The 22,586-nt window shown below is 56.0% G+C and overlaps 1 protein-coding gene across 1 annotated transcript; it reads left to right on the top strand.

Moving 5' to 3' along the window:
- The first annotated feature begins 2,476 nt into the window (after positions 1–2,476).
- On the top strand, positions 2,477–20,723 carry LOC147718381 (protein Wnt-11b-like). Its single transcript, XM_086966711.1, has 5 exons — positions 2,477–2,805; positions 15,122–15,357; positions 16,521–16,798; positions 17,589–17,881; positions 19,689–20,723. The coding sequence occupies exons 1-5, from the start codon at positions 2,720–2,722 to the stop codon at positions 19,861–19,863; spliced, it is 1,068 nt and encodes a 355-aa protein (XP_086822837.1). The 5' UTR covers positions 2,477–2,719; the 3' UTR covers positions 19,864–20,723.
- Positions 20,724–22,586: the final 1,863 nt, after the last annotated feature.

Raw genomic sequence — 22,586 nt, 5'->3', positions numbered from 1 at the left:
ACTGTTTGCCCTATCCTCAGTGTGCACCCAAACACTCTTTGCCATGTCCTCTGTGTGCTCATGTCACTCTTTGCCCTGTCCTCAGTGTACAAATGACACTCTGTGCCCTGTCCCCAGTGTGCTCATGTCACTCTTTCCCCTGTCCTCAGTGTGTACAGGTCACTCTTTGCCCTGTCCTCAATATGCACCCGGTCCCTCTTTGCCCAGTCCTTGTTGTGCTCATGTCACTCTTTGCCCTGTCCTCAGTGTGCACATGTCACTCTTCGCCCTGTCCTCAGTGGGCACCCGCTCAATCTTTGCCCTTTCCTCATTGTGCTCAAGTCACTCTTTGCCCTGTCCTCAGTGCGCACCTGGTCACTCCTTGTCCTGTCCTCAGAGTGCATATGTCACTGTTTGCCCTGTCATTTGGTGTGCATATGTCACTCTATGCCCTGTCCTCAGTGTGCTCATGTCACTCTTTGCCCTGTCCTCAGTGTGTACAGGTCACTCTTTGCCCTGTCCTCAGTGTGCACCCGGTCACTCTTTTCCCTGTCCTACGTGTCCTCATGTCACTCTTTGCGCTGTCCTCAGTCTGCACCTGGTCACTCTTTGCCCTGTCCTCTGTGTGCAAATGTCACTCTGTGCCCTGAACTCAGTGTGCACCCGATCACTCTTTGCCCTTTCCTACGTGTGCTCATGTCACTCTTTGCCCTGTCCTCAGTGTGCACCCAGTCACTCTTTGCCCAGTCCTCGGTGTGCAAATGTCACTCTGTGCCCTGTCCTTAGTGTGCACCCGGTCACTCTTTGCCCTGTCCTCGGTGTGCAAATGTCACTCTGTGCCCTGTCCTCAGTGTGCTCATGTCACTCTTTGCCCTGTCCTCAGTGTGCACCCGGTCACTCTTTGCCCTGTCCTTGGTGTGCAAATGTCACTCTGTGCCCTGTTCCTTCGTGTGCACCCTGTCACTCTTTGCCCTGTCCTCGGTGTGCAAATGTCACTCTGTGCCCTGTCCTCAGTGTGCACCCGGTCACTCTTTGCCCTGTCCTCAGTGTGCTCATGTCACTCTTTGCCCTGTCCTACGTGTGCTCATGTCACTCTTTGTCCTGTCCTAGTGTGCACCCGGTTACTGTTTGCCCTGTCCTTAGTGTGCATGTCACTTTATGCCCACCCTTTATGTGAACCATGTCACTATTTGCCCTATCTTCTATGTGCATTGTTTGTCCTGCAGTGAGTGTGCAATCCAGTGGCACAGTGAGCACAGGACACAGGTCTGGGCTTACCCAGCGCACTTAGGGCAAGAAAGCAAAAGACACACAATGCATAGATGGAATGCAGAACAAATCAAAACATTCACCCCCAGTCAGGATATCTGGGTTAAATCCAATCTTTTGCTCACCATGCCACTCCAGTTTAGACCCAGCCATGTGCAAATCAGTCTTGGCCCTGGGCCTCATGGGAACAGTCCAGACCGAACTTCCAAGCCAGGTGCTCCCTGGGCCAGAAACAAGCATCCTGGGACCGGTTTCAGGGTAACACCCCTCATCAGCCAGGCTAGCTTGACTCCAGTGGCAAAGTGTGCACAGTGGATCGTTTGCCCTGCCTTGACTGGGCATCATGCCACTGGTTGCTCTGCCGTAAGTTCCCCATGTCACTGTTTGCCCTGCCATGCCTGCACCATGTCACTATTTGCTCTGCCATGGGGGAGAGGGTGTGGCCCAAAGGCTAGAGTGGTCGACCTCGAGGAACTGGGTTCAAGTCTCGGCAGGGACGCTCAACAACTTGTGATTTTGGGCAAATCACTTAATCTCCCCGTGCCTAACAAAATGGATGCGTCAGTCTGTAACACAACTGGAGCGCATCAAAGCGCTCTGATACCTTCCGGTGGAGTTAGCACCATATTAACCCACCCCCCAGGGCACCAGGGCACTGTTTGCCCTGTCGTGAGTGTGCCCGGTATCACTGTCTGTAGTGCCGAGTGTGCCCCAGTGGTTGGCACGCCCGTACCCCTTAATGCTGGGTCGTATACCTGAATCCACTTCTTGCAGCTGCCTGGCGGTGGCACTGCCCTCAGCGCCCCCCCCCCCCCCCCCGCCGCTGCAGCCCCCCGGGAATCCCCCATTCATGCGTGGTGTTCCCCTGCAGCGGGGACCCCTCGATGCCAGCCCTTTAAAGATGCTTCTTTGAACCCCGGGGTGCTGCCACCACCCTCCACCCGGCCCCTGCATCTCTGTACCTGGCCCCGCCCCCGCCCTGCCCGCGGTGTGGATTGGCTCTCCGGGGGGGCCGGGGGCCAGACGCTCCTTTGTGTGCCGGGGGCTCAGGGGGTGATCTGGGCACCGTTTCACACCAGGCCGCAGGGCCGTCCTATTGTCACGGGGAGTTTGGTAATTGCACCTGATTAGCACAGGGCCGTGACGTCACGGGGGGTTTAAAGGCCAGGGGCAGCGGCGGGACCAGGGACAAGGAGCAGAGCCGTGGACAGCGAAGGAGGGTCCGCGGAGCCAGGACAGACAGACAGCAGTGCTAGGACAGACAGCAGCGGTGCCAGGACACACGGCAGTGCCAGCACAGAGGGCACCGGTGCCACAGCACCCAGCAAGCAGTGCCCAGGAGAAGGGATTTGTGGACCTCTTTGGAAGTGGTTTCTGTGTCTCCCGGGACTGCGGCGGGCCGTCTCCCCTGCTGGACTTTGCTCCCCTGCTCCCTGGGCACCCCTGAACCCCCGGATCGTCACCCCGGACTATGGCCCCCGGAACCAGAGCCCCCCTGCTTGTCACCGCCGGCGTCCTGCTGCACTGCGTCGCGATCTGTGGAGGCATCCAGTGGCTGTAAGTCATTTATTCCAGTTCGAGACCTTTTTGGGGGGCTGTGGGGTGCATGGCTGGGGTGCTGGAGGACTGGTACAGCGCCAGGGTCTAAGATGGGGTTCTCTGTGTTTTCCGAAGGGGGTGTCTCTAAAACACTGTTTAGTTTTGTGTTCACTGCTTTATAAAACCCCTAGAAGCATGCACTGAAATGTTGCATATATAGATCGCTTCTGCTTCGTAATTTTGGGGTCGCTTGTTAAACTCCGGTGAGGGTGGGAGGGGGTCTGCATTCCCTTAGGGTGGATTCAAGGGCTGAGACTGATAAACCGGACGCATTTCGTATCAGCAGACAGCGGTACAAACCGGGAAATAAAGCGCTTTACATTGCAGTATCATTGGCTTCAATGGTATAGGAACAGTGGAGGCTTGGTCGATCGACACAGAAGCGGTTTATCCGGCACTTAAAAAGCACCCCGAATCTCATAGGCAAATCACTTTATTTATCATTGTATTGTAATTGCATTTATATAGCGCTTCCTACCCTGGCCTGAGAGACGCTCCATTTCTAAGCAGATTTGAGCCGGCGAGTCTCAAAATAGCCCTCTCGGGTTTTGTTGGGCAAGGTAGGGGGGGGGGGGGGGTTTACATTCCAATACTTGTTGAACTTATCTGAAGTGGGGGAAACCTGCTGAGAATTAAACCGGTTTAATTCTTAGTGTGAGCTGAGTGAAAAGGTCAGGGCTGGAGGACAGTTCCGGTGTCGTCAACAAGTGTTTATTTTGGGGGCTTTGAACCATAAAGCGCTTTATATACCTCTTACTGGACGCGCCCTGCTTCGGGTGACACCAGCGTGTATCGAGGCCATAGGGGGCGCCCACACTGGTGCGCGCGTTAAGTGACCCCCAATCACTTGTGCGCGGGCAGTTCAATGTATCGATTCGTTTTCTATAGCACTGCTAGATTCTGGCGGGTGGCAGAGCGCTGCAACTAAGCGCTCTATGTCACATGTGGGCAGTAGCTGGGTGAGGGGGTAGACGGGCAGCTGTGATGCATTGGCATCCCTCTACACTGGGCGTGCAGCTAGCTCCCAGAAGGGGCAGTGCCGGTGTGCAGGCACCGCTCAGGGGCAGTGCAGGCGTTGTGTATGCTCCCCAGTGTGCAGGCACAGCTCAGGGGCAGTGCAGGCGTTGTGTATACTCCCCAGTGTGCAGGCACAGCTCAGGGGCAGTGCAGGCGTTGTGTATGCTCCCCAGTGTGCAGGCACAGCTCAGGGGCAGTGCAGGCGTTGTGTATGCTCCCCAGTGTGCAGGCACAGCGCAGGGGCAGTGCAGGCGTTGTGTATGCTCCCCAGTGTGCAGGCACAGCTCAGGGGCAGTGCAGGCGTTGTGTATGCTCCCCAGTGTGCAGGCACAGCGCAGGGGCAGTGCAGGCGTTGTGTATGCTCCCCAGTGTGCAGGCACAGCTCAGGGGCAGTGCAGGCGTTGTGTATGCTCCCCAGTGTGCAGGCACAGCTCAGGGGCAGTGCAGGCGTTGTGTATGCTCCCCAGTGTGCAGGCACAGCGCAGGGGCAGTGCAGGCGTTGTGTATGCTCCCCAGTGTGCAGGCACAGCTCAGGGGCAGTGCAGGCGTTGTGTATGCTCCCCAGTGTGCAGGCACAGCTCAGGGGCAGTGCAGGCGTTGTGTATGCTCCCCAGTGTGCAGGCACAGCTCAGGGGCAGTGCAGGCGTTGTGTATGCTCCCCAGTGTGCAGGCACAGCTCAGGGGCAGTGCAGGCGTTGTGTATGCTCCCCAGTGTGCAGGCACAGCTCAGGGGCAGTGCAGGCGTTGTGTATGCTCCCCAGTGTGCAGGCACAGCGCAGGGGCAGTGCAGGCGGTGTGTGTATTTTCCCTGGTGTGCAGGCTCAGCGCAGGCGGTGTGTATGCTTCCCGGTGTGCAGGCACAGCGCAGGGGCAGTCACTGTAATCTCATGCCTGCTTCTCGTGCACGAGCAGGCCTCTTCTTTTTATGTCGACCTCTTGAAAGCTTCGAGCTGGCAGGCGCTGGGCTCAGCTTTTTAACCGAGAGGGTGTGATGTGTTGGATTCAAATACGTGTCTTGTGCCCATGCGGTGCATTTCTTGAGGGTGCTGCAGCCTGCACACTGCACTGCAGCCCACCAGACACCTGTCACCGGTCTCGTCCTTCTGGTGGGTGCAGTCTGTAGACTGTCTACCTGCCACAGACCTGGGACATACTGTGCACCCCCCCTTCCTTGTGCAACCTGCACACAGCTCCCCTCCAGACCTCGGCTCTCCCTTGTGCAGCCTGCACACAGCTCCCCTCCAGGCCTCAGCTCTCCCTTGTGCAACCTGCACACAGCTCCCCTCCAGGCCTCGGCTCTCCCTTGTGCAGTATGCACACAGCTCCCCTCCAGACCTCGGCTCTCCCTTGTGCAGTCTGCACACAGCTCCCCTCCAGGCCTCAGCTCTGTGCAGTATGCACACAGCTCCCCTCCAGGCCTCGGCTCTACCTTGTGCAGCCTGCACACAGCTCCCCTCCAGGCCTCTGCTCTGTGAGTATGCACACAGCTCCCCTCCAGGCCTCGGCTCTCCCTTGTGCAGCCTGCACACAGCTCCCCTCCAGGCCTCGGCTCTCCCTTGTGCAGCCTGCACACAGCTCCCCTCCAGGCCTCGGCTCTCCCTTGTGCAGCCTGCACACAGCTCCCCTCCAGGCCTCAGCTCTCCCTTGTGCAACCTGCACACAGCTCCCCTCCAGGCCTCAGCACTCCCTTGTCAGCCTGCACACAGCTCCCCTCCAGACCTCGTCTCTCCCTTGTGCAGCCTGACCACAGCTCCCCTCCAGGCCTTAGCTCTCCCTTGTCAGCCTGCACACAGCTCCCCTCCAGACCTCGCCCCTCCCTTGTGCAGCCTGCACACAGCTCCCCTCCAGGCCTCAGCTCTCCCTTGTGCAGCCTGCACACAGTTCCCCTCCAGACCTCGGCCCTCCCTTGTGCAGTCTGCACACAGCTCCCCTCCAGGCCTCAGCTCTGTGCAGTATGCACACAGCTCCCCTTCAGGCCTCGGCTCTCCCTTGTGCAGCCTGCACACAGCTCCCCTCCAGGCCTCAGCTCTCCCTTGTGCAGCCTGCACACAGCTCCCCTCCAGGCCTCGGCTCTCCCTTGTGCAGCCTGCACACAGCTCCCCTCCAGGCCTCTGCTCTGTGAGTATGCACACAGCTCCCCTCCAGGCCTCGGCTCTACCTTGTGCAGCCTGCACACAGCTCCCCTCCAGGCCTCAGCTCTCCCTTGTGCAGCCTGCACACAGCTCCCCTCCAGGCCTCAGCTCTCCCTTGTGCAGCCTGCACACAGCTCCCCTCCAGGCCTCAGCTCTGTGCAGTATGCACACAGCTCCCCTTCAGGCCTCGGCTCTCCCTTGTGCAGCCTGCACACAGCTCCCCTCCAGGCCTCAGCTCTCCCTTGTGCAGCCTGCACACAGCTCCCCTCCAGGCCTCGGCCCTCCCTTGTGCAGCCTGCACACAGCTCCCCTCCAGGCCTCGGCTCTACCTTGTGCAGCCTGCACACAGCTCCCCTCCAGGCCTCAGCACACCCTTTTGCAGCCTGCACACAGCTCCCCTCCAGGCCTCGGCTCTACCTTGTGCAGCCTGCACACAGCTCCCCTCCAGGCCTCAGCTCTCCCTTGTGCAACCTGCACACAGCTCCCCTCCAGACCTCGGCTCTACCTTGTGCAGCCTGCAAACAGCTCCCCTCCAGGCCTCAGCTCTCCCTTGTGCAGCCTGCACACAGCTCCCCTCCAGGCCTCGGCTCTCCCTTGTGCAGCCTGCAAACAGCTCCCCTCCAGGCCTCAGCTCTCCCTTGTGCAGCCTGCACACAGCTCCCCTCCAGGCCTCAGCTCTCCCTTGTGCAGCCTGCACACAGCTCCCCTCCAGGCCTCAGCTCTCCCTTGTGCAGCCTGCACACAGCTCCCCTCCAGGCCTCGGCTCTACCTTGTGCAGCCTGCACACAGCTCCCCTCCAGGCCTCAGCACACCCTTTTGCAGTCTGCACACAGCTCCCCTCCAGGCCACAGCTCTCCCTTTTGCAGCCTGCACACAGCTCCCCTCCAGGCCTCAGCACTCCCTTTTGCAACCTGCACACAGCTCCCCTCCAGACCTCGGCCCTCCCTTGTGCAGTCTGCACACAGCTCCCCTCCAGGCCACAGCTCTCCCTTTTGCAGCCTGCACACAGCTCCCCTCCAGGCCTCAGCTCTCCCTTGTGCAGCCTGCACACAGCTACCCTCCAGGCCTCGGCTCTCCCTTGTGCAGCCTGCACACAGCTCCCCTCCAGGCCTCAGCTCTCCCTTGTGCAGCCTGCACACAGCTCCCCTCCAGGCCTCGGCTCTACCTTGTGCAGCCTGCACACAGCTCCCCTCCAGGCCTCAGCACACCCTTTTGCAGTCTGCACACAGCTCCCCTCCAGGCCACAGCTCTCCCTTTTGCAGCCTGCACACAGCTCCCCTCCAGGCCTCAGCACTCCCTTTTGCAACCTGCACACAGCTCCCCTCCAGACCTCGGCCCTCCCTTGTGCAGTCTGCACACAGCTCCCCTCCAGGCCACAGCTCTCCCTTTTGCAGCCTGCACACAGCTCCCCTCCAGGCCTCAGCTCTCCCTTGTGCAGCCTGCACACAGCTCCCCTCCAGGCCACAGCTCTCCCTTTTGCAGTCTGCACACAGCTCCCCTCCAGGCCACAGCTCTCCCTTGTGCAGCCTGCACACAGCTCCCCTCCAGACCTCGCCCCTCCCTTGTGCAGCCTGCACACAGCTACCCTCCAGGCCTCGGCTCTCCCTTGTGCAGCCTGCACACAGCTACCCTCCAGGCCTCGGCTCTCCCTTGTGCAGCCTGCACACAGCTACCCTCCAGGCCTCGGCTCTCCCTTGTGCAGCCTGCACACAGCTCCCCTCCAGGCCACAGCTCTCCCTTGTGCAGCCTGCACACAGCTCCCCTCCAGACTTCGGCTCTCCCTTGTGCAGCCTGCACACAGCTCCCCTCCAGACCTCGGCCCTCCCTTGTGCAGCCTGCACACAGCTCCCCTCCAGACCTCAGCTCTCCCTTGTGCAGCCTGCACACAGCTCCCCTCCAGGCCTCGGCTCTACCTTGTGCAGCCTGCACACAGCTCCCCTCCAGGCCTCAGCTCTCCCTTGTGCAGCCTGCACACAGCTCCCCTCCAGACCTCGGCCCTCCCTTGTGCAGCCTGACCACAGCTCCCCTCCAGGCCTCTGCTCTGTGAGTATGCACACAGCTCCCCTCCAGACCTCGGCTCTACCTTGTGCAGCCTGCACACAGCTCCCCTCCAGGCCTCTGCTCTGTGAGTATGCACACAGCTCCCCTCCAGGCCTCTGCTCTGTGCAGCCTGCACACAGCTCCCCTCCAGGCCTCAGCTCTGTGAGTATGCACACAGCTCCCCTCCAGGCCTCTGCTCTGTGAGTATGCACACAGCTCCCCCCCAGGCCTCTCCCTTGTGCAGCCTGCACACAGCTCCCCTCCAGACCTCGGCTCTACCTTGTGCAGCCTGCACACAGCTCTCCTCCAGGCCTCTGCTCTGTGCAGTATGCACACAGCTCCCCCCCCCAGGCCTCTCCCTTGTGCAGCCTGCACACAGCTCCCCTCCAGGCCTCTGCTCTGTGAGTATGCACACAGCTCCCCTCCAGGCCTCAGCTCTCCCTTGTGCAGCCTGCACACAGCTCCCCTCCAGGCCTCAGCTCTGTGAGTATGCACACAGCTCCCCTCCAGGCCTCAGCTCTGTGCAGTATGCACACAGCTCCCCTCCAGGCCTCAGCTCTCCCTTGTGCAGCCTGCACACAGCTCCCCTCCAGGCCTCTGCTCTGTGAGTATGCACACAGCTCCCCTCCAGGCCTCTGCTCTGTGAGTATGCACACAGCTCCCCTCCAGGCCTCTGCTCTGTGCAGCCTGCACACAGCTCCCCTCCAGGCCTCAGCTCTGTGAGTATGCACACAGCTCCCCTCCAGGCCTCTGCTCTGTGAGTATGCACACAGCTCCCCCCCAGGCCTCTCCCTTGTGCAGCCTGCACACAGCTCCCCTCCAGACCTCGGCTCTACCTTGTGCAGCCTGCACACAGCTCTCCTCCAGGCCTCTGCTCTGTGCAGTATGCACACAGCTCCCCCCCAGGCCTCTCCCTTGTGCAGCCTGCACACAGCTCCCCTCCAGGCCTCTGCTCTGTGAGTATGCACACAGCTCCCCTCCAGGCCTCAGCTCTCCCTTGTGCAGCCTGCACACAGCTCCCCTCCAGGCCTCAGCTCTCCCTTGTGCAGCCTGCACACAGCTCCCCTCCAGGCCACAGCTCTCCCTTGTGCAGCCTGCACACAGCTCCCCTCCAGGCCTCAGCTCTCCCTTGTGCAGCCTGCACACAGCTCCCCTCCAGGCCTCAGCTCTCCCTTGTGCAGCCTGCACACAGCTCCCCTCCAGACCTCGGCTCTACCTTGTGCAGCCTGCACACAGCTCCCCTCCAGGCCTCAGCTCTCCCTTGTGCAGCCTGCACACAGCTCCCCTCCAGGCCTCTGCTCTGTGAGTATGCACACAGCTCCCCTCCAGGCCTCAGCTCTGTGCAGTATGCACACAGCTCCCCTCCAGGCCTCAGCTCTGTGCAGTATGGACACAGCTCCCCTCCAGGCCTCAGCTCTCCCTTGTTCAGCCTGCACACAGCTCCCCTCCAGGCCTCAGCTCTGTGCAGCCTGCACACAGCTCCCCTCCAGGCCTCAGCACTCCCTTTTGCAGCCTGCACACAGCTACCCTCCAGGCCTCGGCTCTCCCTTGTGCAGCCTGCACACAGCTCCCCTCCAGGCCTCGGCTCTACCTTGTGCAGCCTGCACACAGCTCCCCTCCAGGCCTCAGCTCTCCCTTGTGCAGCCTGCACACAGCTCCCCTCCAGACCTCGGCTCTCCCTTGTGCAGCCTGCACACAGCTCCCCTCCAGGCCTCGGCTCTACCTTGTGCAGCCTGCACACAGCTCCCCTCCAGGCCTCAGCTCTCCCTTGTGCAGCCTGCAAACAGCTCCCCTCCAGGCCTCAGCTCTCCCTTGTGCAGCCTGCACACAGCTCCCCTCCAGGCCTCGGCTCTCCCTTGTGCAGCCTGCACACAGCTCCCCTCCAGGCCTCGGCTCTACCTTGTGCAGCCTGCACACAGCTCCCCTCCAGGCCTCGGCTCTACCTTGTGCAGCCTGCACACAGCTCCCCTCCAGGCCTCGGCTCTACCTTGTGCAGCCTGCACACAGCTCCCCTCCAGGCCTCGGCTCTACCTTGTGCAGCCTGCAAACAGCTCCCCTCCAGGCCTCAGCTCTCCCTTGTGCAGCCTGCACACAGCTCCCCTCCAGGCCTCGGCTCTCCCTTGTGCAGCCTGCACACAGCTCCCCTCCAGGCCTCAGCTCTGTGCAGTATGCACACAGCTCCCCTCCAGGCCTCAGCTCTGTGCAGTATGCACACAGCTCCCCTCCAGACCTCGGCTCTACCTTGTGCAGCCTGCACACAGCTCCCCTCCAGGCCTCAGCACACCCTTTTGCAGCCTGCACACAGCTCCCCTCCAGGCCTCGGCTCTACCTTGTGCAGCCTGCACACAGCTCCCCTCCAGGCCTCTGCTCTGTGAGTATGCACACAGCTCCCCTCCAGGCCTCAGCTCTCCCTTGTGCAGCCTGCACACAGCTCCCCTCCAGGCCTCAGCTCTCCCTTGTGCAGCCTGCACACAGCTCCCCTCCAGACCTCGGCTCTACCTTGTGCAGCCTGCAAACAGCTCCCCTCCAGGCCTCAGCTCTCCCTTGTGCAGCCTGCACACAGCTCCCCTCCAGGCCTCGGCTCTCCCTTGTGCAGCCTGCACACAGCTACCCTCCAGGCCTCGGCTCTCCCTTGTGCAGCCTGCACACAGCTCCCCTCCAGGCCTCAGCTCTCCCTTGTGCAGCCTGCACACAGCTCCCCTCCAGGCCTCGGCTCTCCCTTGTGCAGCCTGCACACAGCTCCCCTCCAGGCCTCTGCTCTGTGAGTATGCACACAGCTCCCCTCCAGGCCTCGGCTCTACCTTGTGCAGCCTGCAAACAGCTCCCCTCCAGGCCTCAGCTCTCCCTTGTGCAGCCTGCACACAGCTCCCCTTCAGACTTCGGCTCTCCCTTGTGCAGCCTGCACACAGCTCCCCTCCAGACCTCGGCTCTACCTTGTGCAGCCTGCACACAGCTCCCCTCCAGGCCTCGGCTCTCCCTTGTGCAGCCTGCACACAGCTCCCCTCCAGGCCTCGGCTCTACCTTGTGCAGCCTGCACACAGCTCCCCTCCAGGCCTCTGCTCTGTGAGTATGCACACAGCTCCCCTCCAGGCCTCGGCTCTACCTTGTGCAGCCTGCACACAGCTCCCCTCCAGGCCTCAGCTCTCCCTTGTGCAGCCTGCACACAGCTCCCCTCCAGGCCTCAGCTCTCCCTTGTGCAGCCTGCACACAGCTCCCCTCCAGGCCTCAGCTCTCCCTTGTGCAGCCTGCACACAGCTCCCCTCCAGACCTCGGCTATCCCTTGTGCAGCCTGCACACAGCTCCCCTCCAGGCCTCAGCTCTGTGAGTATGCACACAGCTCCCCTCCAGGCCTCTGCTCTGTGAGTATGCACACAGCTCCCATATTATGGATGCAGGCTGTAGGCTCCACCTGCCTCAGACCTCAGTTGTGCCGCCTGCAGGCATAACCGAACCTGTGTGCAGCCAGCAGACATACGCCCCCCCCCCCCCCCCCACCCCAAGCCCCACTGTTTGCAAGATTGCACACGAATTGGCCGAGTGCCCCCCAGGCCTCTTGCGTCCAGCCGACACCATCTCCCCGACAAGAGGTTTCTTTTCCTCAACACGAGGCTCCAGGCCGGGGCCTTAGTGCAGCTCGCACAGGGCGGCCTCCAGCTGTCACCCGCCTCGGCCCTCAGCGCTGCCTGCCCTCAGCTGGCTTCTGGCCGCTTCCCAGCCGGGGTCTGCTGGCCTCTTTGTCACCGAGAGGTCCTCTGCGTGGCCCTGATTAGCTTGGAATGTGCCCCGCCACGCCCCCGCGCCCCAGGCCTCCCACCCCCTGAGCAATTATTAATAGGAGCACAAAGCCGGCCCCGGTGCAAGGCCCCTGGTGCACATTCACACGTGTCACACTAAATCACCAGCAGCCATTACGGTTTATGGGCAGCGGGTCCTTGGGGCTTCGAGAGGAAGCAGTGTGTGAGGCTGGGTGGGGGTGGGGCTGCCTAGACCGGTGGCTCCGGTGCTGAGTGTGTGTACCCCCATCTCACTGGCTTCCACCAGCAGGTACAGGGCACCGAATCCCCTCACCCCCCAGCCATAACCGAGGCTTTCAGAATGGGAAATGAAAAGCTGAAGTCGGACCCGTGCTATGGCATGTTTTCGGGGTCCATTCACAGCCCCCTAGTTACCGCTAAACACAGGCCGCCAGCCAGGAGAGGCACACGATCACACTGCGGCACGTTGCTGCGCTGGGATCTCGAGATCAATGCTGCTGGGATTTGAGACATATTTACAACAAGGGGTGGTGAGGGACAGAGTCTCTGAATTAAACAGAATACTCTCACCCAGTCAAGAGATCAGGGCTAGATCCAACACCGTTTTTTAGCTCACTGCACCATCCCAGTTTCAGAACCTGACTGTATGCAAATTAGTCTGTTCCTGTCCCAGTGCATGATGGGAACAGGGCAAACCAAACTACAAAAGCCAATTCTTACACTGGGAAGGAAACAAGCTACCGGGGACCGGTTTCTGGCATTTCAGCCTCTTCGGCCCGGCTTGCTTGAATCCTGATGGTGCAATGAGCAAGGGACTCACATCTGAGTATACCCTTCCACGCTTAGGGTGGACAAAAATATTTACAACAAGGGGTGGTGAGGGACAGAGTCTCTGAATTAAACAGAATACTCTCACCCAGTCAAGAGATCAGGGCTAGATCCAACACCGTTTTTTAGCTCACTGCACCATCCCAGTTTCAGAACCTGACTGTATGCAAATTAGTCTGTTCCTGTCCCAGTGCATGATGGGAACAGGGCAAACCAAACTACAAAAGCCAATTCTTACACTGGGAAGGAAACAAGCTACCAGGGACCGGTTTCTGGCATTTCAGCCTCTTCGGCCCGGCTTGCTTGAATCCTGATGGTGCAATGAGCAAGGGACTCACATCTGAGTATACCCTTCCACGCTTAGGGTGGACAAAAATACTTACAACAAGGGGTGGTGAGGGACAGAGTCTCTGAATTAAACAGAATACTCTCACCCAGTCAAGAGATCAGGGCTAGATCCAACACCGTTTTTTAGCTCACTGCACCATCCCAGTTTCAGAACCTGACTGTATGCAAATTAGTCTGTTCCTGTCCCAGTGCATGATGGGAACAGGGCAAACCAAACTACAAAAGCCAATTCTTACACTGGGCCAGGGACAGACTGATTTGCATATAGCCAGGTTCTGAGCTGGGATGGGGCAGTGAGATAAATAACGGTGATGGATCAAGCCCTGATCTTTGGACTGGGTAAGAGTGGTCTGCTCAATTCAGACACTCTGTTCATCACCACCCCCTTTTGTAAATCGATTTTGGCCACTATAGGTGTGGCAGGGTATACTCAGACATGAGTCCCTTTCTCACTGCTCCATCAGGATTCAAGCAAGCCGGGCCGAAGAGGCTGAAATGCCAGAAACCGGTCCCCGGTAGCTTGTCTCCTTTCTGGTAAAGAATTGGCTTGGTAGTTTAGTCTGCCCTGTTCCCATGATGCACTGGGCCAGGGACAGACTGATTTGCATATAGCCAGGTTCTGAGCTGGGATGGGGCAGTGAGATAAATAACGGTGATGGATCAAGCCCTGATCTTTGGACTGGGTAAGAGTGGTCTGCTCAATTCAGACACTCTGTTCATCACCACCCCCTTTTGTAAATCGATTTTGGCCACTATAGGTGTGGCAGGGTATACTCAGACATGAGTCCCTTTCTCACTGCTCCATCAGGATTCAAGCAAGCCGGGCCGAAGAGGCTGAAATGCCAGAAACCGGTCCCCGGTAGCTTGTCTCCTTTCTGGTAAAGAATTGGCTTGGTAGTTTAGTCTGCCCTGTTCCCATGATGCACTGGGCCAGGGACAGACTGATTTGCATATAGCCAGGTTCTGAGCTGGGATGGGGCAGTGAGATAAATAACGGTGATGGATCAAGCCCTGATCTTTGGACTGGGTAAGAGTGGTCTGCTCAATTCAGACACTCTGTTCATCACCACCCCCTTTTGTAAATGGGATTTGAGACATGGCGCGCTATTTTCTTGTGCTCTTTCCCCACTCTGGGTGAAAGGGCGCCCCCTGTCTATGTGTGCAGGATAGTCCCATAGAGGGCGCCATAGCTGCGTGTTTGTTTCCTCGACTGTTTGTCACGGGAGACACCTCCTGAAGTCGTAAGTTTTCTTCACGTTATATTCAAAAATATAATATTTTCGTTTGTTTCTGATGTAGGTGTGGATTGGGCATGTAGGGAGTTTTTAAAGTGCTTCAAAATTCTCGACATTTGAGCACTTTTCAATTAAATCTGGCTGGCGAGAATGGGCGGCAAATCTTTTTCATATCTCGGACCTTCTCTTTGGAACATTCTTCCATTGACCCTTAGGCAGGAAACCAATCACTTGAAATTCAGGAAGGCCTTAAAAACCTGGCTGTTCAACATCTAAAACCTGAATCTCTCAATGCACTGGATCATCAGCGCCGGGAAACCCTTTGTTGGGTAGCTGTAGCGCTATAAAAGTGAAATAAATAAATAAATAAATAAAATTGGAATTATGCATTTTTAAAAACCGAATAAACTTGATTGAATCCGAATCATTAATCGTCGGGCAGAGGAGTTGGCCTAACTTTTTTGTCTGTGATTGTCTGTTGCCCATTGAGTCTTCCGTGGGGCTCTCATTCAAAGCCCACGCGCAGTTTCATGCGTAGGGTCCTGTGGGAGCCTGTGTTTTGCCTATAGTTTGAGTAGGGTCCTGCGGGAACCTGTGTTTTGCCTATAGTTTGAGTAGGGTCCCGTGGGAGCCGGTGTTTTGCCTATAGTTCGAGTAGGGTTCTGTGGGAGCCTGTGGTTTGCCTATAGTTCGAGTAGGGTCCTGTGGGAGCCTGTGTTTTGCCTATAGTTTGAGTAGGGTCCTGCGGGAACCTGTGTTTTGCCTATAGTTTGAGTAGGGTCCCGTGGGAGCCGGTGTTTTGCCTATAGTTCGAGTAGGGTCCTGTGGAAGCCTGTGTTTTGCCTGTAGTTTGAGTAGGGTCCTGCGGGAGCCTGTGTTTTCCCTGCGGTTTCTAACGTGTGCGCTTGTCTCCCCCCAGTGGCCTGACGACGAACGGCAGCGCAGTGGGCTGGAACGAGAGCCAGCACTGCCGCCTGCTGGACGGGCTGCTCCCGGACCAGTACCAGCTGTGCAAGCGGAACCTGGAGGTGATGCCCACCATCGTGCACGCCGCCGCCCAGACCAAGCTGGCCTGCCAGGGGGCCTTCTCCGACATGCGCTGGAACTGCTCGTCCATCGAGCTCGCCCCCGACTACGCCCCGGACCTCATGAAAGGTAGGTGGCCTTTGACCCTTGCTGGCCCAGTGCTTAATTTGTACAAAAAAAATAAGTGCCAGTGCTCTCAGCAGGAGGCCACTGCAGCTTGCATCAGACAATGGCCCTGCCAGGTCTGCCAATGACAGTACCAACACAGCTCCTATCCATCACACTCCTACAGGAGTGACACTTTCAGGCCCTTAAAGCTATAAGAATGGTTTGAGCGGCAGATGTGCTTAATTTGAGCCAGGGCTTCCCAGTGCACAGCACCAGCACTTAATTGGTTTCCGGTGCTCGGCACCTAATTGTCAACCTCATACATAGAACAGTCTACCACATGGTGGCGCTGCTAATCTAATTTAGAGTTGAGCAGAACAACGGTTGTTTAGGAATGCAATATACATTAAAATTGCTAATACCTGCCTCCCAGCCACCCCTTTAGCTTTGGTTATCTGGAATAATCTGACGTGTCGCATTTACATGTGAGAGACAGAGTTAGTAGTTGTTTTGGCAGCGATGACATGGGCGATGGCTGGTGCCAGCTGCAGTGGTAAGCCCTGCAGTTTACAGTAATTTTTAATGTTTATTGAGAATTAATAATTAAGCGTTATTGTGCCATCTCTAAATTAGATAGACAGTGCCACCTTGTGGCAGACTGTCACAAGCGCTGGTGTTGACAATTACATGTTGGTGCCCAGCACAGGAAACCACAGGCTCAAATTAAGCACTGCCCTGTCTACCTCCTGTTATCACAGCTTTCAATTCACATACATGCTTGTTAATACAATATTACAGGGTGTGATACATGCACATTACAACACTTTACAAAACGGATTTACAAAAACCTAAAATATAATAAATTATTCACAGAACCTATATTATCACCTTATTTACAGTAACTTTAACCAGTCACTTCTGCTGCAGGTAAGAGTGGTGAGGCCGGCGGGTGGGTGGGGGGATTTCGAGAGGCAACCATAAGGGAAAATTAAATAAATCATTAATTTTCCCTCGTGGTCATCTCTCAAATCCCCCCAGCTGGCCTCACCGCTCTACCCTGCAGCGGGCCCGGCTGACTTTAATGTAAAATAACTACATAAAATTACTAAATCTCTACACTTTGAACTACCAATTACTATACAATTTTAAAAATACTAACATGCATTTTTTTTTTCTCTTCCTAGGGACTAGGGAAGCTGCTTTTGTGTATGCGCTAGCCTCTGCAGCGGTTTCACACTCCATCTCACGTGCTTGTGCAGCCGGGGAGCTGCCCACATGCTCATGCGGATCTGTGCCCGCGGAAGTACCAGGGCCCAACTTCAGGTGGGGCGGCTGCGGGGACAACCTGCGCTATGGCCTGCAGCTGGGGGCCGCCTTCGCAGACGCGCCCATGAAGTTCACTAAATCCGGGTCCCAAGCCACCAAGCTGATGAACCTTCATAACAATGCGGTGGGCAGACAGGTGAGCGCAACATCACCACATATGTGGACTTTTCCTATGTGCCTTGGTGTGTGGTGGGCGGGCGGCATGCAGGAGAAGGTCTGTTGTTTGGACTGAGTGGAGAAATGTGTAGGTGAGATAGTAGGATGTGGTGGCAGTGGTGTTGTTGGTGGTGGCGGTATGTTTGTGTGTGCTTGTCTGGGGCAACCATTGGTGGATGTGGTGTGTGTAGCAGTAAGATACTGTATTGGGAAGTTTGTGGTGGGGAAGAGGATGTTTAAGGTGCCACCTGAGAAGGTCCTCTCTGGTGGGGAGGATATGTGACGCTACAACGCATGCCATTACATCGCATGCCCTTGCAACGCCAAACTTTACCCCGACTTTCTGTCGGGGAGTGCTGGAAGGTGAACTAAATTAATTTTTCATTCCATCTCCAGTGTGTGCAAGACTAGGTGTTGGATTTAAATCCAACACCTTCTACCCACTGCTACAAGTCCTTTTTTGTTGCAACGGCATGCAATGTTACTGCATGCTTTGTAACGGTTGCAGTGTAAATGCTGCTTCCTGGTGGGGAAGGTGTCCATAGACCACAAGTTAGAGGAGGGTCTTCCTCTTGCTTGCACCATCTCCTCTCGTATATTTCTTGCAGTTCACCGGGGGTCTGGTCTTTCGGACTGTAGTTTTCCATGTTCCACCCCGGCTTAGAGCCAGGGGCACATCAGTGGTACCCAACAATATACAGATGATGTTGAGTGAAGGATGCCCACCTTGAGATATGAAGTCCTCACAGACATCTTTCCTTCTCTCTCAGGTCCTGATCGACTCTCTGGAGACCAAATGCAAGTGCCATGGTGTGTCGGGGTCCTGCTCCGTCAAGACTTGCTGGAAAGGACTGCATGACCTCCGAGACATCGCTGTAGACCTCAAGTCTAAATACCTTGGTGCCACCAAGGTCATTCACCGCCACATGGGCATTCGCAGGCAGCTGGTGCCCAAGGAGCTGGACATCCGGCCCGTGAGGGACGCGGAGCTTGTCTACATGGTCAGCTCCCCCGACTACTGCAACAAGAACCCCAAAGTGGGGTCCTACGGGACGCAGGACAGGTAAGGACACCAAGGGCCAGTCTTCTGCTGTGTGTACCGCGTAGACCATGAGCTCTCTTCTATCGTGGTATTATTTAATGGCAAATGTAAGTGTGGGCGGTCGCTATCGCTCAGGGACTTTTGGGAGGAGCTTTGAACCTCCAGACGCAAAACATTATATTCACACCATAATCCTTAGCCAGGGCCACTGGATTTATGCCATTGTGCAGCTGCATAGATTTTCGCATAGTTGTAGATTTGCCACATAAACCATCATCTGCATAATCTGCAGATTTTAATCTCCCAACATTTTTGGGGCATACGTATTGCGCCACTGTAAGGTTACTTTTTTCGACGTTGTTGTGGTGCAGTGCCCTGCACCATATTTACAAACTGCTGTTAAGCCACTTTTTGTGGCTTAACGTCGCTTTATAGATATGGTACCCTTTCACACGGGTATTTGCATGAAAGGGGGTGCAATTGGTGTTGCTGTGGGCATTCCACTGGAACACCCATTGTTTTTTGATGCTACCCCGGGCTTACAAGGATGTAAAATTTGTGGCGCCGCCCAAAATTAACCCCATTTAAAAGCAGACATTAGATTGGTGCAACGAGGAGAAATACTTTAATTTCTCGTTTTAGGACTCGCCTAGTGAACGCAGCGCATGCGATGCTTCGCCTTGTTCTACGTGTGCTGCATTCTGCAGCTCACATGAAGTAGCAAATCGCCATTATTGATTGTTTATGTGCAGGAAGGACCACCTTCCTGCACATAAACAATCATCGCTGCAACGCAGGCACCCTCGCTTTATGGAATATGGCTGTCTGTATTGGCACTAGGCAACTATTTTAAGTGCCAGTGCAAGGGAAAACACGGGTGTGTCGTATTCTTGTAAATACGGGGCATTATTGTATTTTTTAAATGACGCAGCGTGGTGTAGCAAAATTTACCGCTGTGCCACTTTGCTCCATTTTCTTGTACATGTGCCCCTATGTATTTGAGCTCAAACGGTTCAAAAGTTAGTAAAAATGCAACAACACGTGTCACCGCCCAGTGGAAGGTCCTTTGTAAAGGTTAACTGGTCATCTTTCTTTAGTTTATTGTTATATTTGTGCGTTGAACTTGTGCTAATGAGATTCAACCTATGCCCAGACAGTGTTAATAAATGTCAAAATAATGAAGTAATACTATCACAAAATGTGCCGCATAATGTGCTTTTTCTTGCCACTTAATTTACTCAACCCTGCAGCATAATCGGACCCTCCCCTGCCACATAATTCCAGTAGCCCTGTCTATAGCCTTCAGGAAACTAGTGCATTAGGGCCACCTAGTGGTCAGAGTGTGGTATTTGCTAACCCTCCGCACATCTCTGGGCTCGATTCACAGAACTAACTTAAGACAAAATCCTAAATTTACTACTATTTTGGTATTTCCAGAAGGCACTTACTCATTTTGGAATGCACAGAAGGAACTTACTAATTTCGGTATTCACAGAAGTTAGAGGAGTCATAACTTTACTACTCCTAAACTGAGAAAAATCCTAACTTTAAGACTTTCGGTATTCACAGAAGGCATTTAGGAGTCCTAAAGTTAGGAGTCCAAACTTCTGTGAATACCGAAATGAGTAAGTGCCTTCGGTGAATACCGAAATGAGTAAGTGTCTTCTGTGAATACCAAAATGGTAGTAAGTTTAGGATTTTGTCTTAAGTTAGTTCTGTGAATTGGGCCCTGCCTGCGCTCACTCTCTGGCAGTGAAGGGAGCTTAAACGAAGCAGTCCCTCTGAGACCCCCAACTAACCGTGCCCTGTCTCTTCCTTCCCCCCCCAGGCTCTGCAACAAGACGTCTGTTGGAAGCGACAGCTGCCACCTGATGTGCTGCGGACGAGGCTACAATGTCTTCGCGGAGACCGTGGTGGAACGCTGCCATTGCAAGTACCACTGGTGCTGCTACGTCACGTGCAAGAAGTGTGAGCGGACCGTGGAGCGCTACGTGTGCAAGTGAGCGCTCTGCAGGCTGCGTGGGGGGCAGCCCCCCTCCAACTGCTCCAGTTAGGGACGCACAGCCATCCTGGGACCCACAGACACGACGACCATCCCTGTTCACACACTGAACCGATCCTAGCTGCAGGCCGCCCTGGTCGGACGTGCTGCTGTGCACAGGGGCGGGGGCGAAATTGGCGGGGAAATCACATTCAACCCCTTTCGCGTAATCGTCCACCCCCATATTTGGACAATGGACAATGCTATGACCTCTTGGACAACGTCATGTGTTCTCTCTCCCGTTTGGACGAATCGTTTATCAGTACAAGCGTTTGACACCCCTGGAGGACCAGGGAATGGTGCGGTCCAGTGTCTATTGACTGCCAGGCTGGGATTGATGGATGGGCACATGAGGGCGTGGGCAGAGAAAGTGGCCTGCTGGAGGCCTGAATAGAAACAAAAGACCCCGGGTGGGGAGGGGTGGCATGCCGGCCTGCACCCAGCATGGGGAATGGATGCCGCCTCCTCACACCCTGCCAAGAGCCCCAACCCGCTCTGGGGGCAGTGCCCGACTGCCCCTCACGCGCAGGGACCCTGAGCAGGGGCAATTCCCAGATGATTCATTTAAAACGAGAGATGAATGTTATTTATAGACCCCGGGTGCCCGTGGGGCACCAGTGGCTGCAGGCAGAGGGCACAGGCCCCCAGCAGCGCCTTGAGTGACCCCCGGCAGCACTCGGGGCGCACTGAGGCCTCAGCTGCTTGTGGGCTTGATTACAGCGCCACCTCGCGTCAGCACGGGGGCTGCGCACCTGCTGTAAATAGACCAACCCGACTTTATCTTCTGTACTTTGGGGCGTGGCTCCCGGATAAAAAAAGACACTTTGATCGACATTCGTAAATATATTTTTTATTCACTGTACAATGTTTTTTCGATGCATTAATTTATTTTTGTAATAAATATATTTCACCTGTTGATGCCTTGAATTTGTTCGTTGGTCATGACCTGCTCACTGCACCTCACTCCGGGGGCAGGTGTGGTTCCGGGGCAGGAGAGCCGCATCGGAGGTGTGCCGGGCACCCAGGTTTTAGGGGTACACTCTCATTTCAGGGGCGCTGCTGCATTAACAGAGCTCATGGTATGCAGGTCCGGTGCTTGAAGAGAGAGAAGAGGGCACCGGAGACTTGGGGTTGGGTGGGAGTGGGGGGGGGGGGGAGTGTTTCCTGGCAAGTTCACTAAATCTCACAGGCCCTCAGCATCTTTACACTCTTATTTTGGGACCCCGTCTCTCGCTCACCCCTCTCACTTCTCTCGCTCGCCCCCTTCTCTCACTCGGTCGCCCTCCCCATCTCTCTTTGTCTTTTCCTTGCACTCTTTCTCTCGTATGTTCCCCTCTCTCATGTTCTCCATCTCTTATATTGCAGAGTATTTTCCTCCCCCCTCTATCTCTCTTGCCTCTTTCTTGCTGTCTCTTTCTCTCCTCTCTCTTTTCTTCCTCCCTTTGCCTCTTTCTCCGTCTCCCTGTTACCCACTCCTCCTTTCTTGGCCTGCCCTCTCTTCTTTTTCTGATTTCCATTCAGTTTAATTAAACTTTTTTTGGGCCGGCCCTGTTGTCTTACATTCCTCACCCAAGCGCTGTAGATTCGCCGTAGTACGACATAGTGCCCCTTCTAAGCCTAGCTATTAATAGTGTAGTGGCACCGGGGTCTAGTAGGTAGAGAGGACCCCTGCACCCCAATGATAGCTAGTCTTTCCCGCCCAAGACCTAACACTCTGGATTTGTATAGCGGCGAATCAGCCGTAAGGGTCTCTAGGAACTGTTTGTAGGCACGGGGAGATTAAGGGGCAGATTTACAAGCCTCTTGTGCCCCTTTTACGCCGACATTGCATCACTTTTGTGACGCAGCGGCGGCGCAAAAGATGTGCCATGGTGCTGGGTACTTACAACGTGACGCATCTAGGAGATGCGTCACTTTGTAAAGGAGGCCACTGTTAGGAGGCGTTCCTGCGCGGGGGGGGGCATTCCGGCGCAGGAATGCCTCCTAAAAGTGGCTGAGTGAAATCTACAAGATTTCACCCCAGTCACATTGGGGCCCATGCTGCGTCAAAACCCTGCGCCTGCTTGAAGCAGGCATAAGGATTGACGCAGCATTAACAAGATAGGGTCCCCCAGAGCCTTACTGGAGCTGCGTCGCGCTTGCGACGCAACTCCAGCAATGCGGCGCCTTTACGGCACAGATGCGTCACGCATCTGTGCCGTTTTTACCCATTGGTGCGGCGCATTGTAAATGCGGCGCATCAATGGTGGCGGAGTCATGGCGCACAATAAGTGGCGAAGCCCTGCTGATATACAGGGATGCGCCACTTATTGTAATTTTCCCAGAATCACAGGATGTTGAGCTGAAGCCGAGACAGGAACCTGGGGGCATATTACCAAGCAATAGCGATAATTATCGCTATTGCTTGGTTAGAGACAAATATTTACCGCTGAGCTGCGGCGATTTTTACCGCAACCAAGGTTTATCGCAAATGCGATAAAAATCGCCGCAATGCATGAATATCGCTGTAAAGTCAGCGATATTCAATCAATCAATCAATCAGTGACACTTATATAGCGCGCTACCTACCCGTAGGGTCTCAAGGCGCTGGGGGGGGGGGGGTGCCGCTACTGCTCGAACAGCCAGGTCTTCAGCTTCCTCCTGAAGGAGAGGTGGTGCTGGGTCAGGCGCAGGTCGGTCGGGAGG

This window comes from Lissotriton vulgaris, chromosome 4_1, assembly GCF_964263255.1.
Source record: "Lissotriton vulgaris chromosome 4_1, aLisVul1.2, whole genome shotgun sequence".
NCBI lineage: Eukaryota > Metazoa > Chordata > Amphibia > Caudata > Salamandridae > Lissotriton > Lissotriton vulgaris.
This window is presented reverse-complemented; position numbering and strand designations above follow the sequence as displayed.

Coding starts and splice junctions, on each gene's coding strand:
- LOC147718381 (XM_086966711.1), top strand. CDS start 2,720: ATGGCCCCCGGAACCAGAGCCCCCCTGCTTGTCACCGCCGGCGTCCTG. Junction 16,799..17,588: donor ACAATGCGGTGGGCAGACAG/GTGAGCGCAACA, acceptor CTTCTCTCTCAG/GTCCTGATCGACTCTCTGGA. Junction 17,882..19,688: donor TCCTACGGGACGCAGGACAG/GTAAGGACACCA, acceptor TTCCCCCCCCAG/GCTCTGCAACAAGACGTCTG.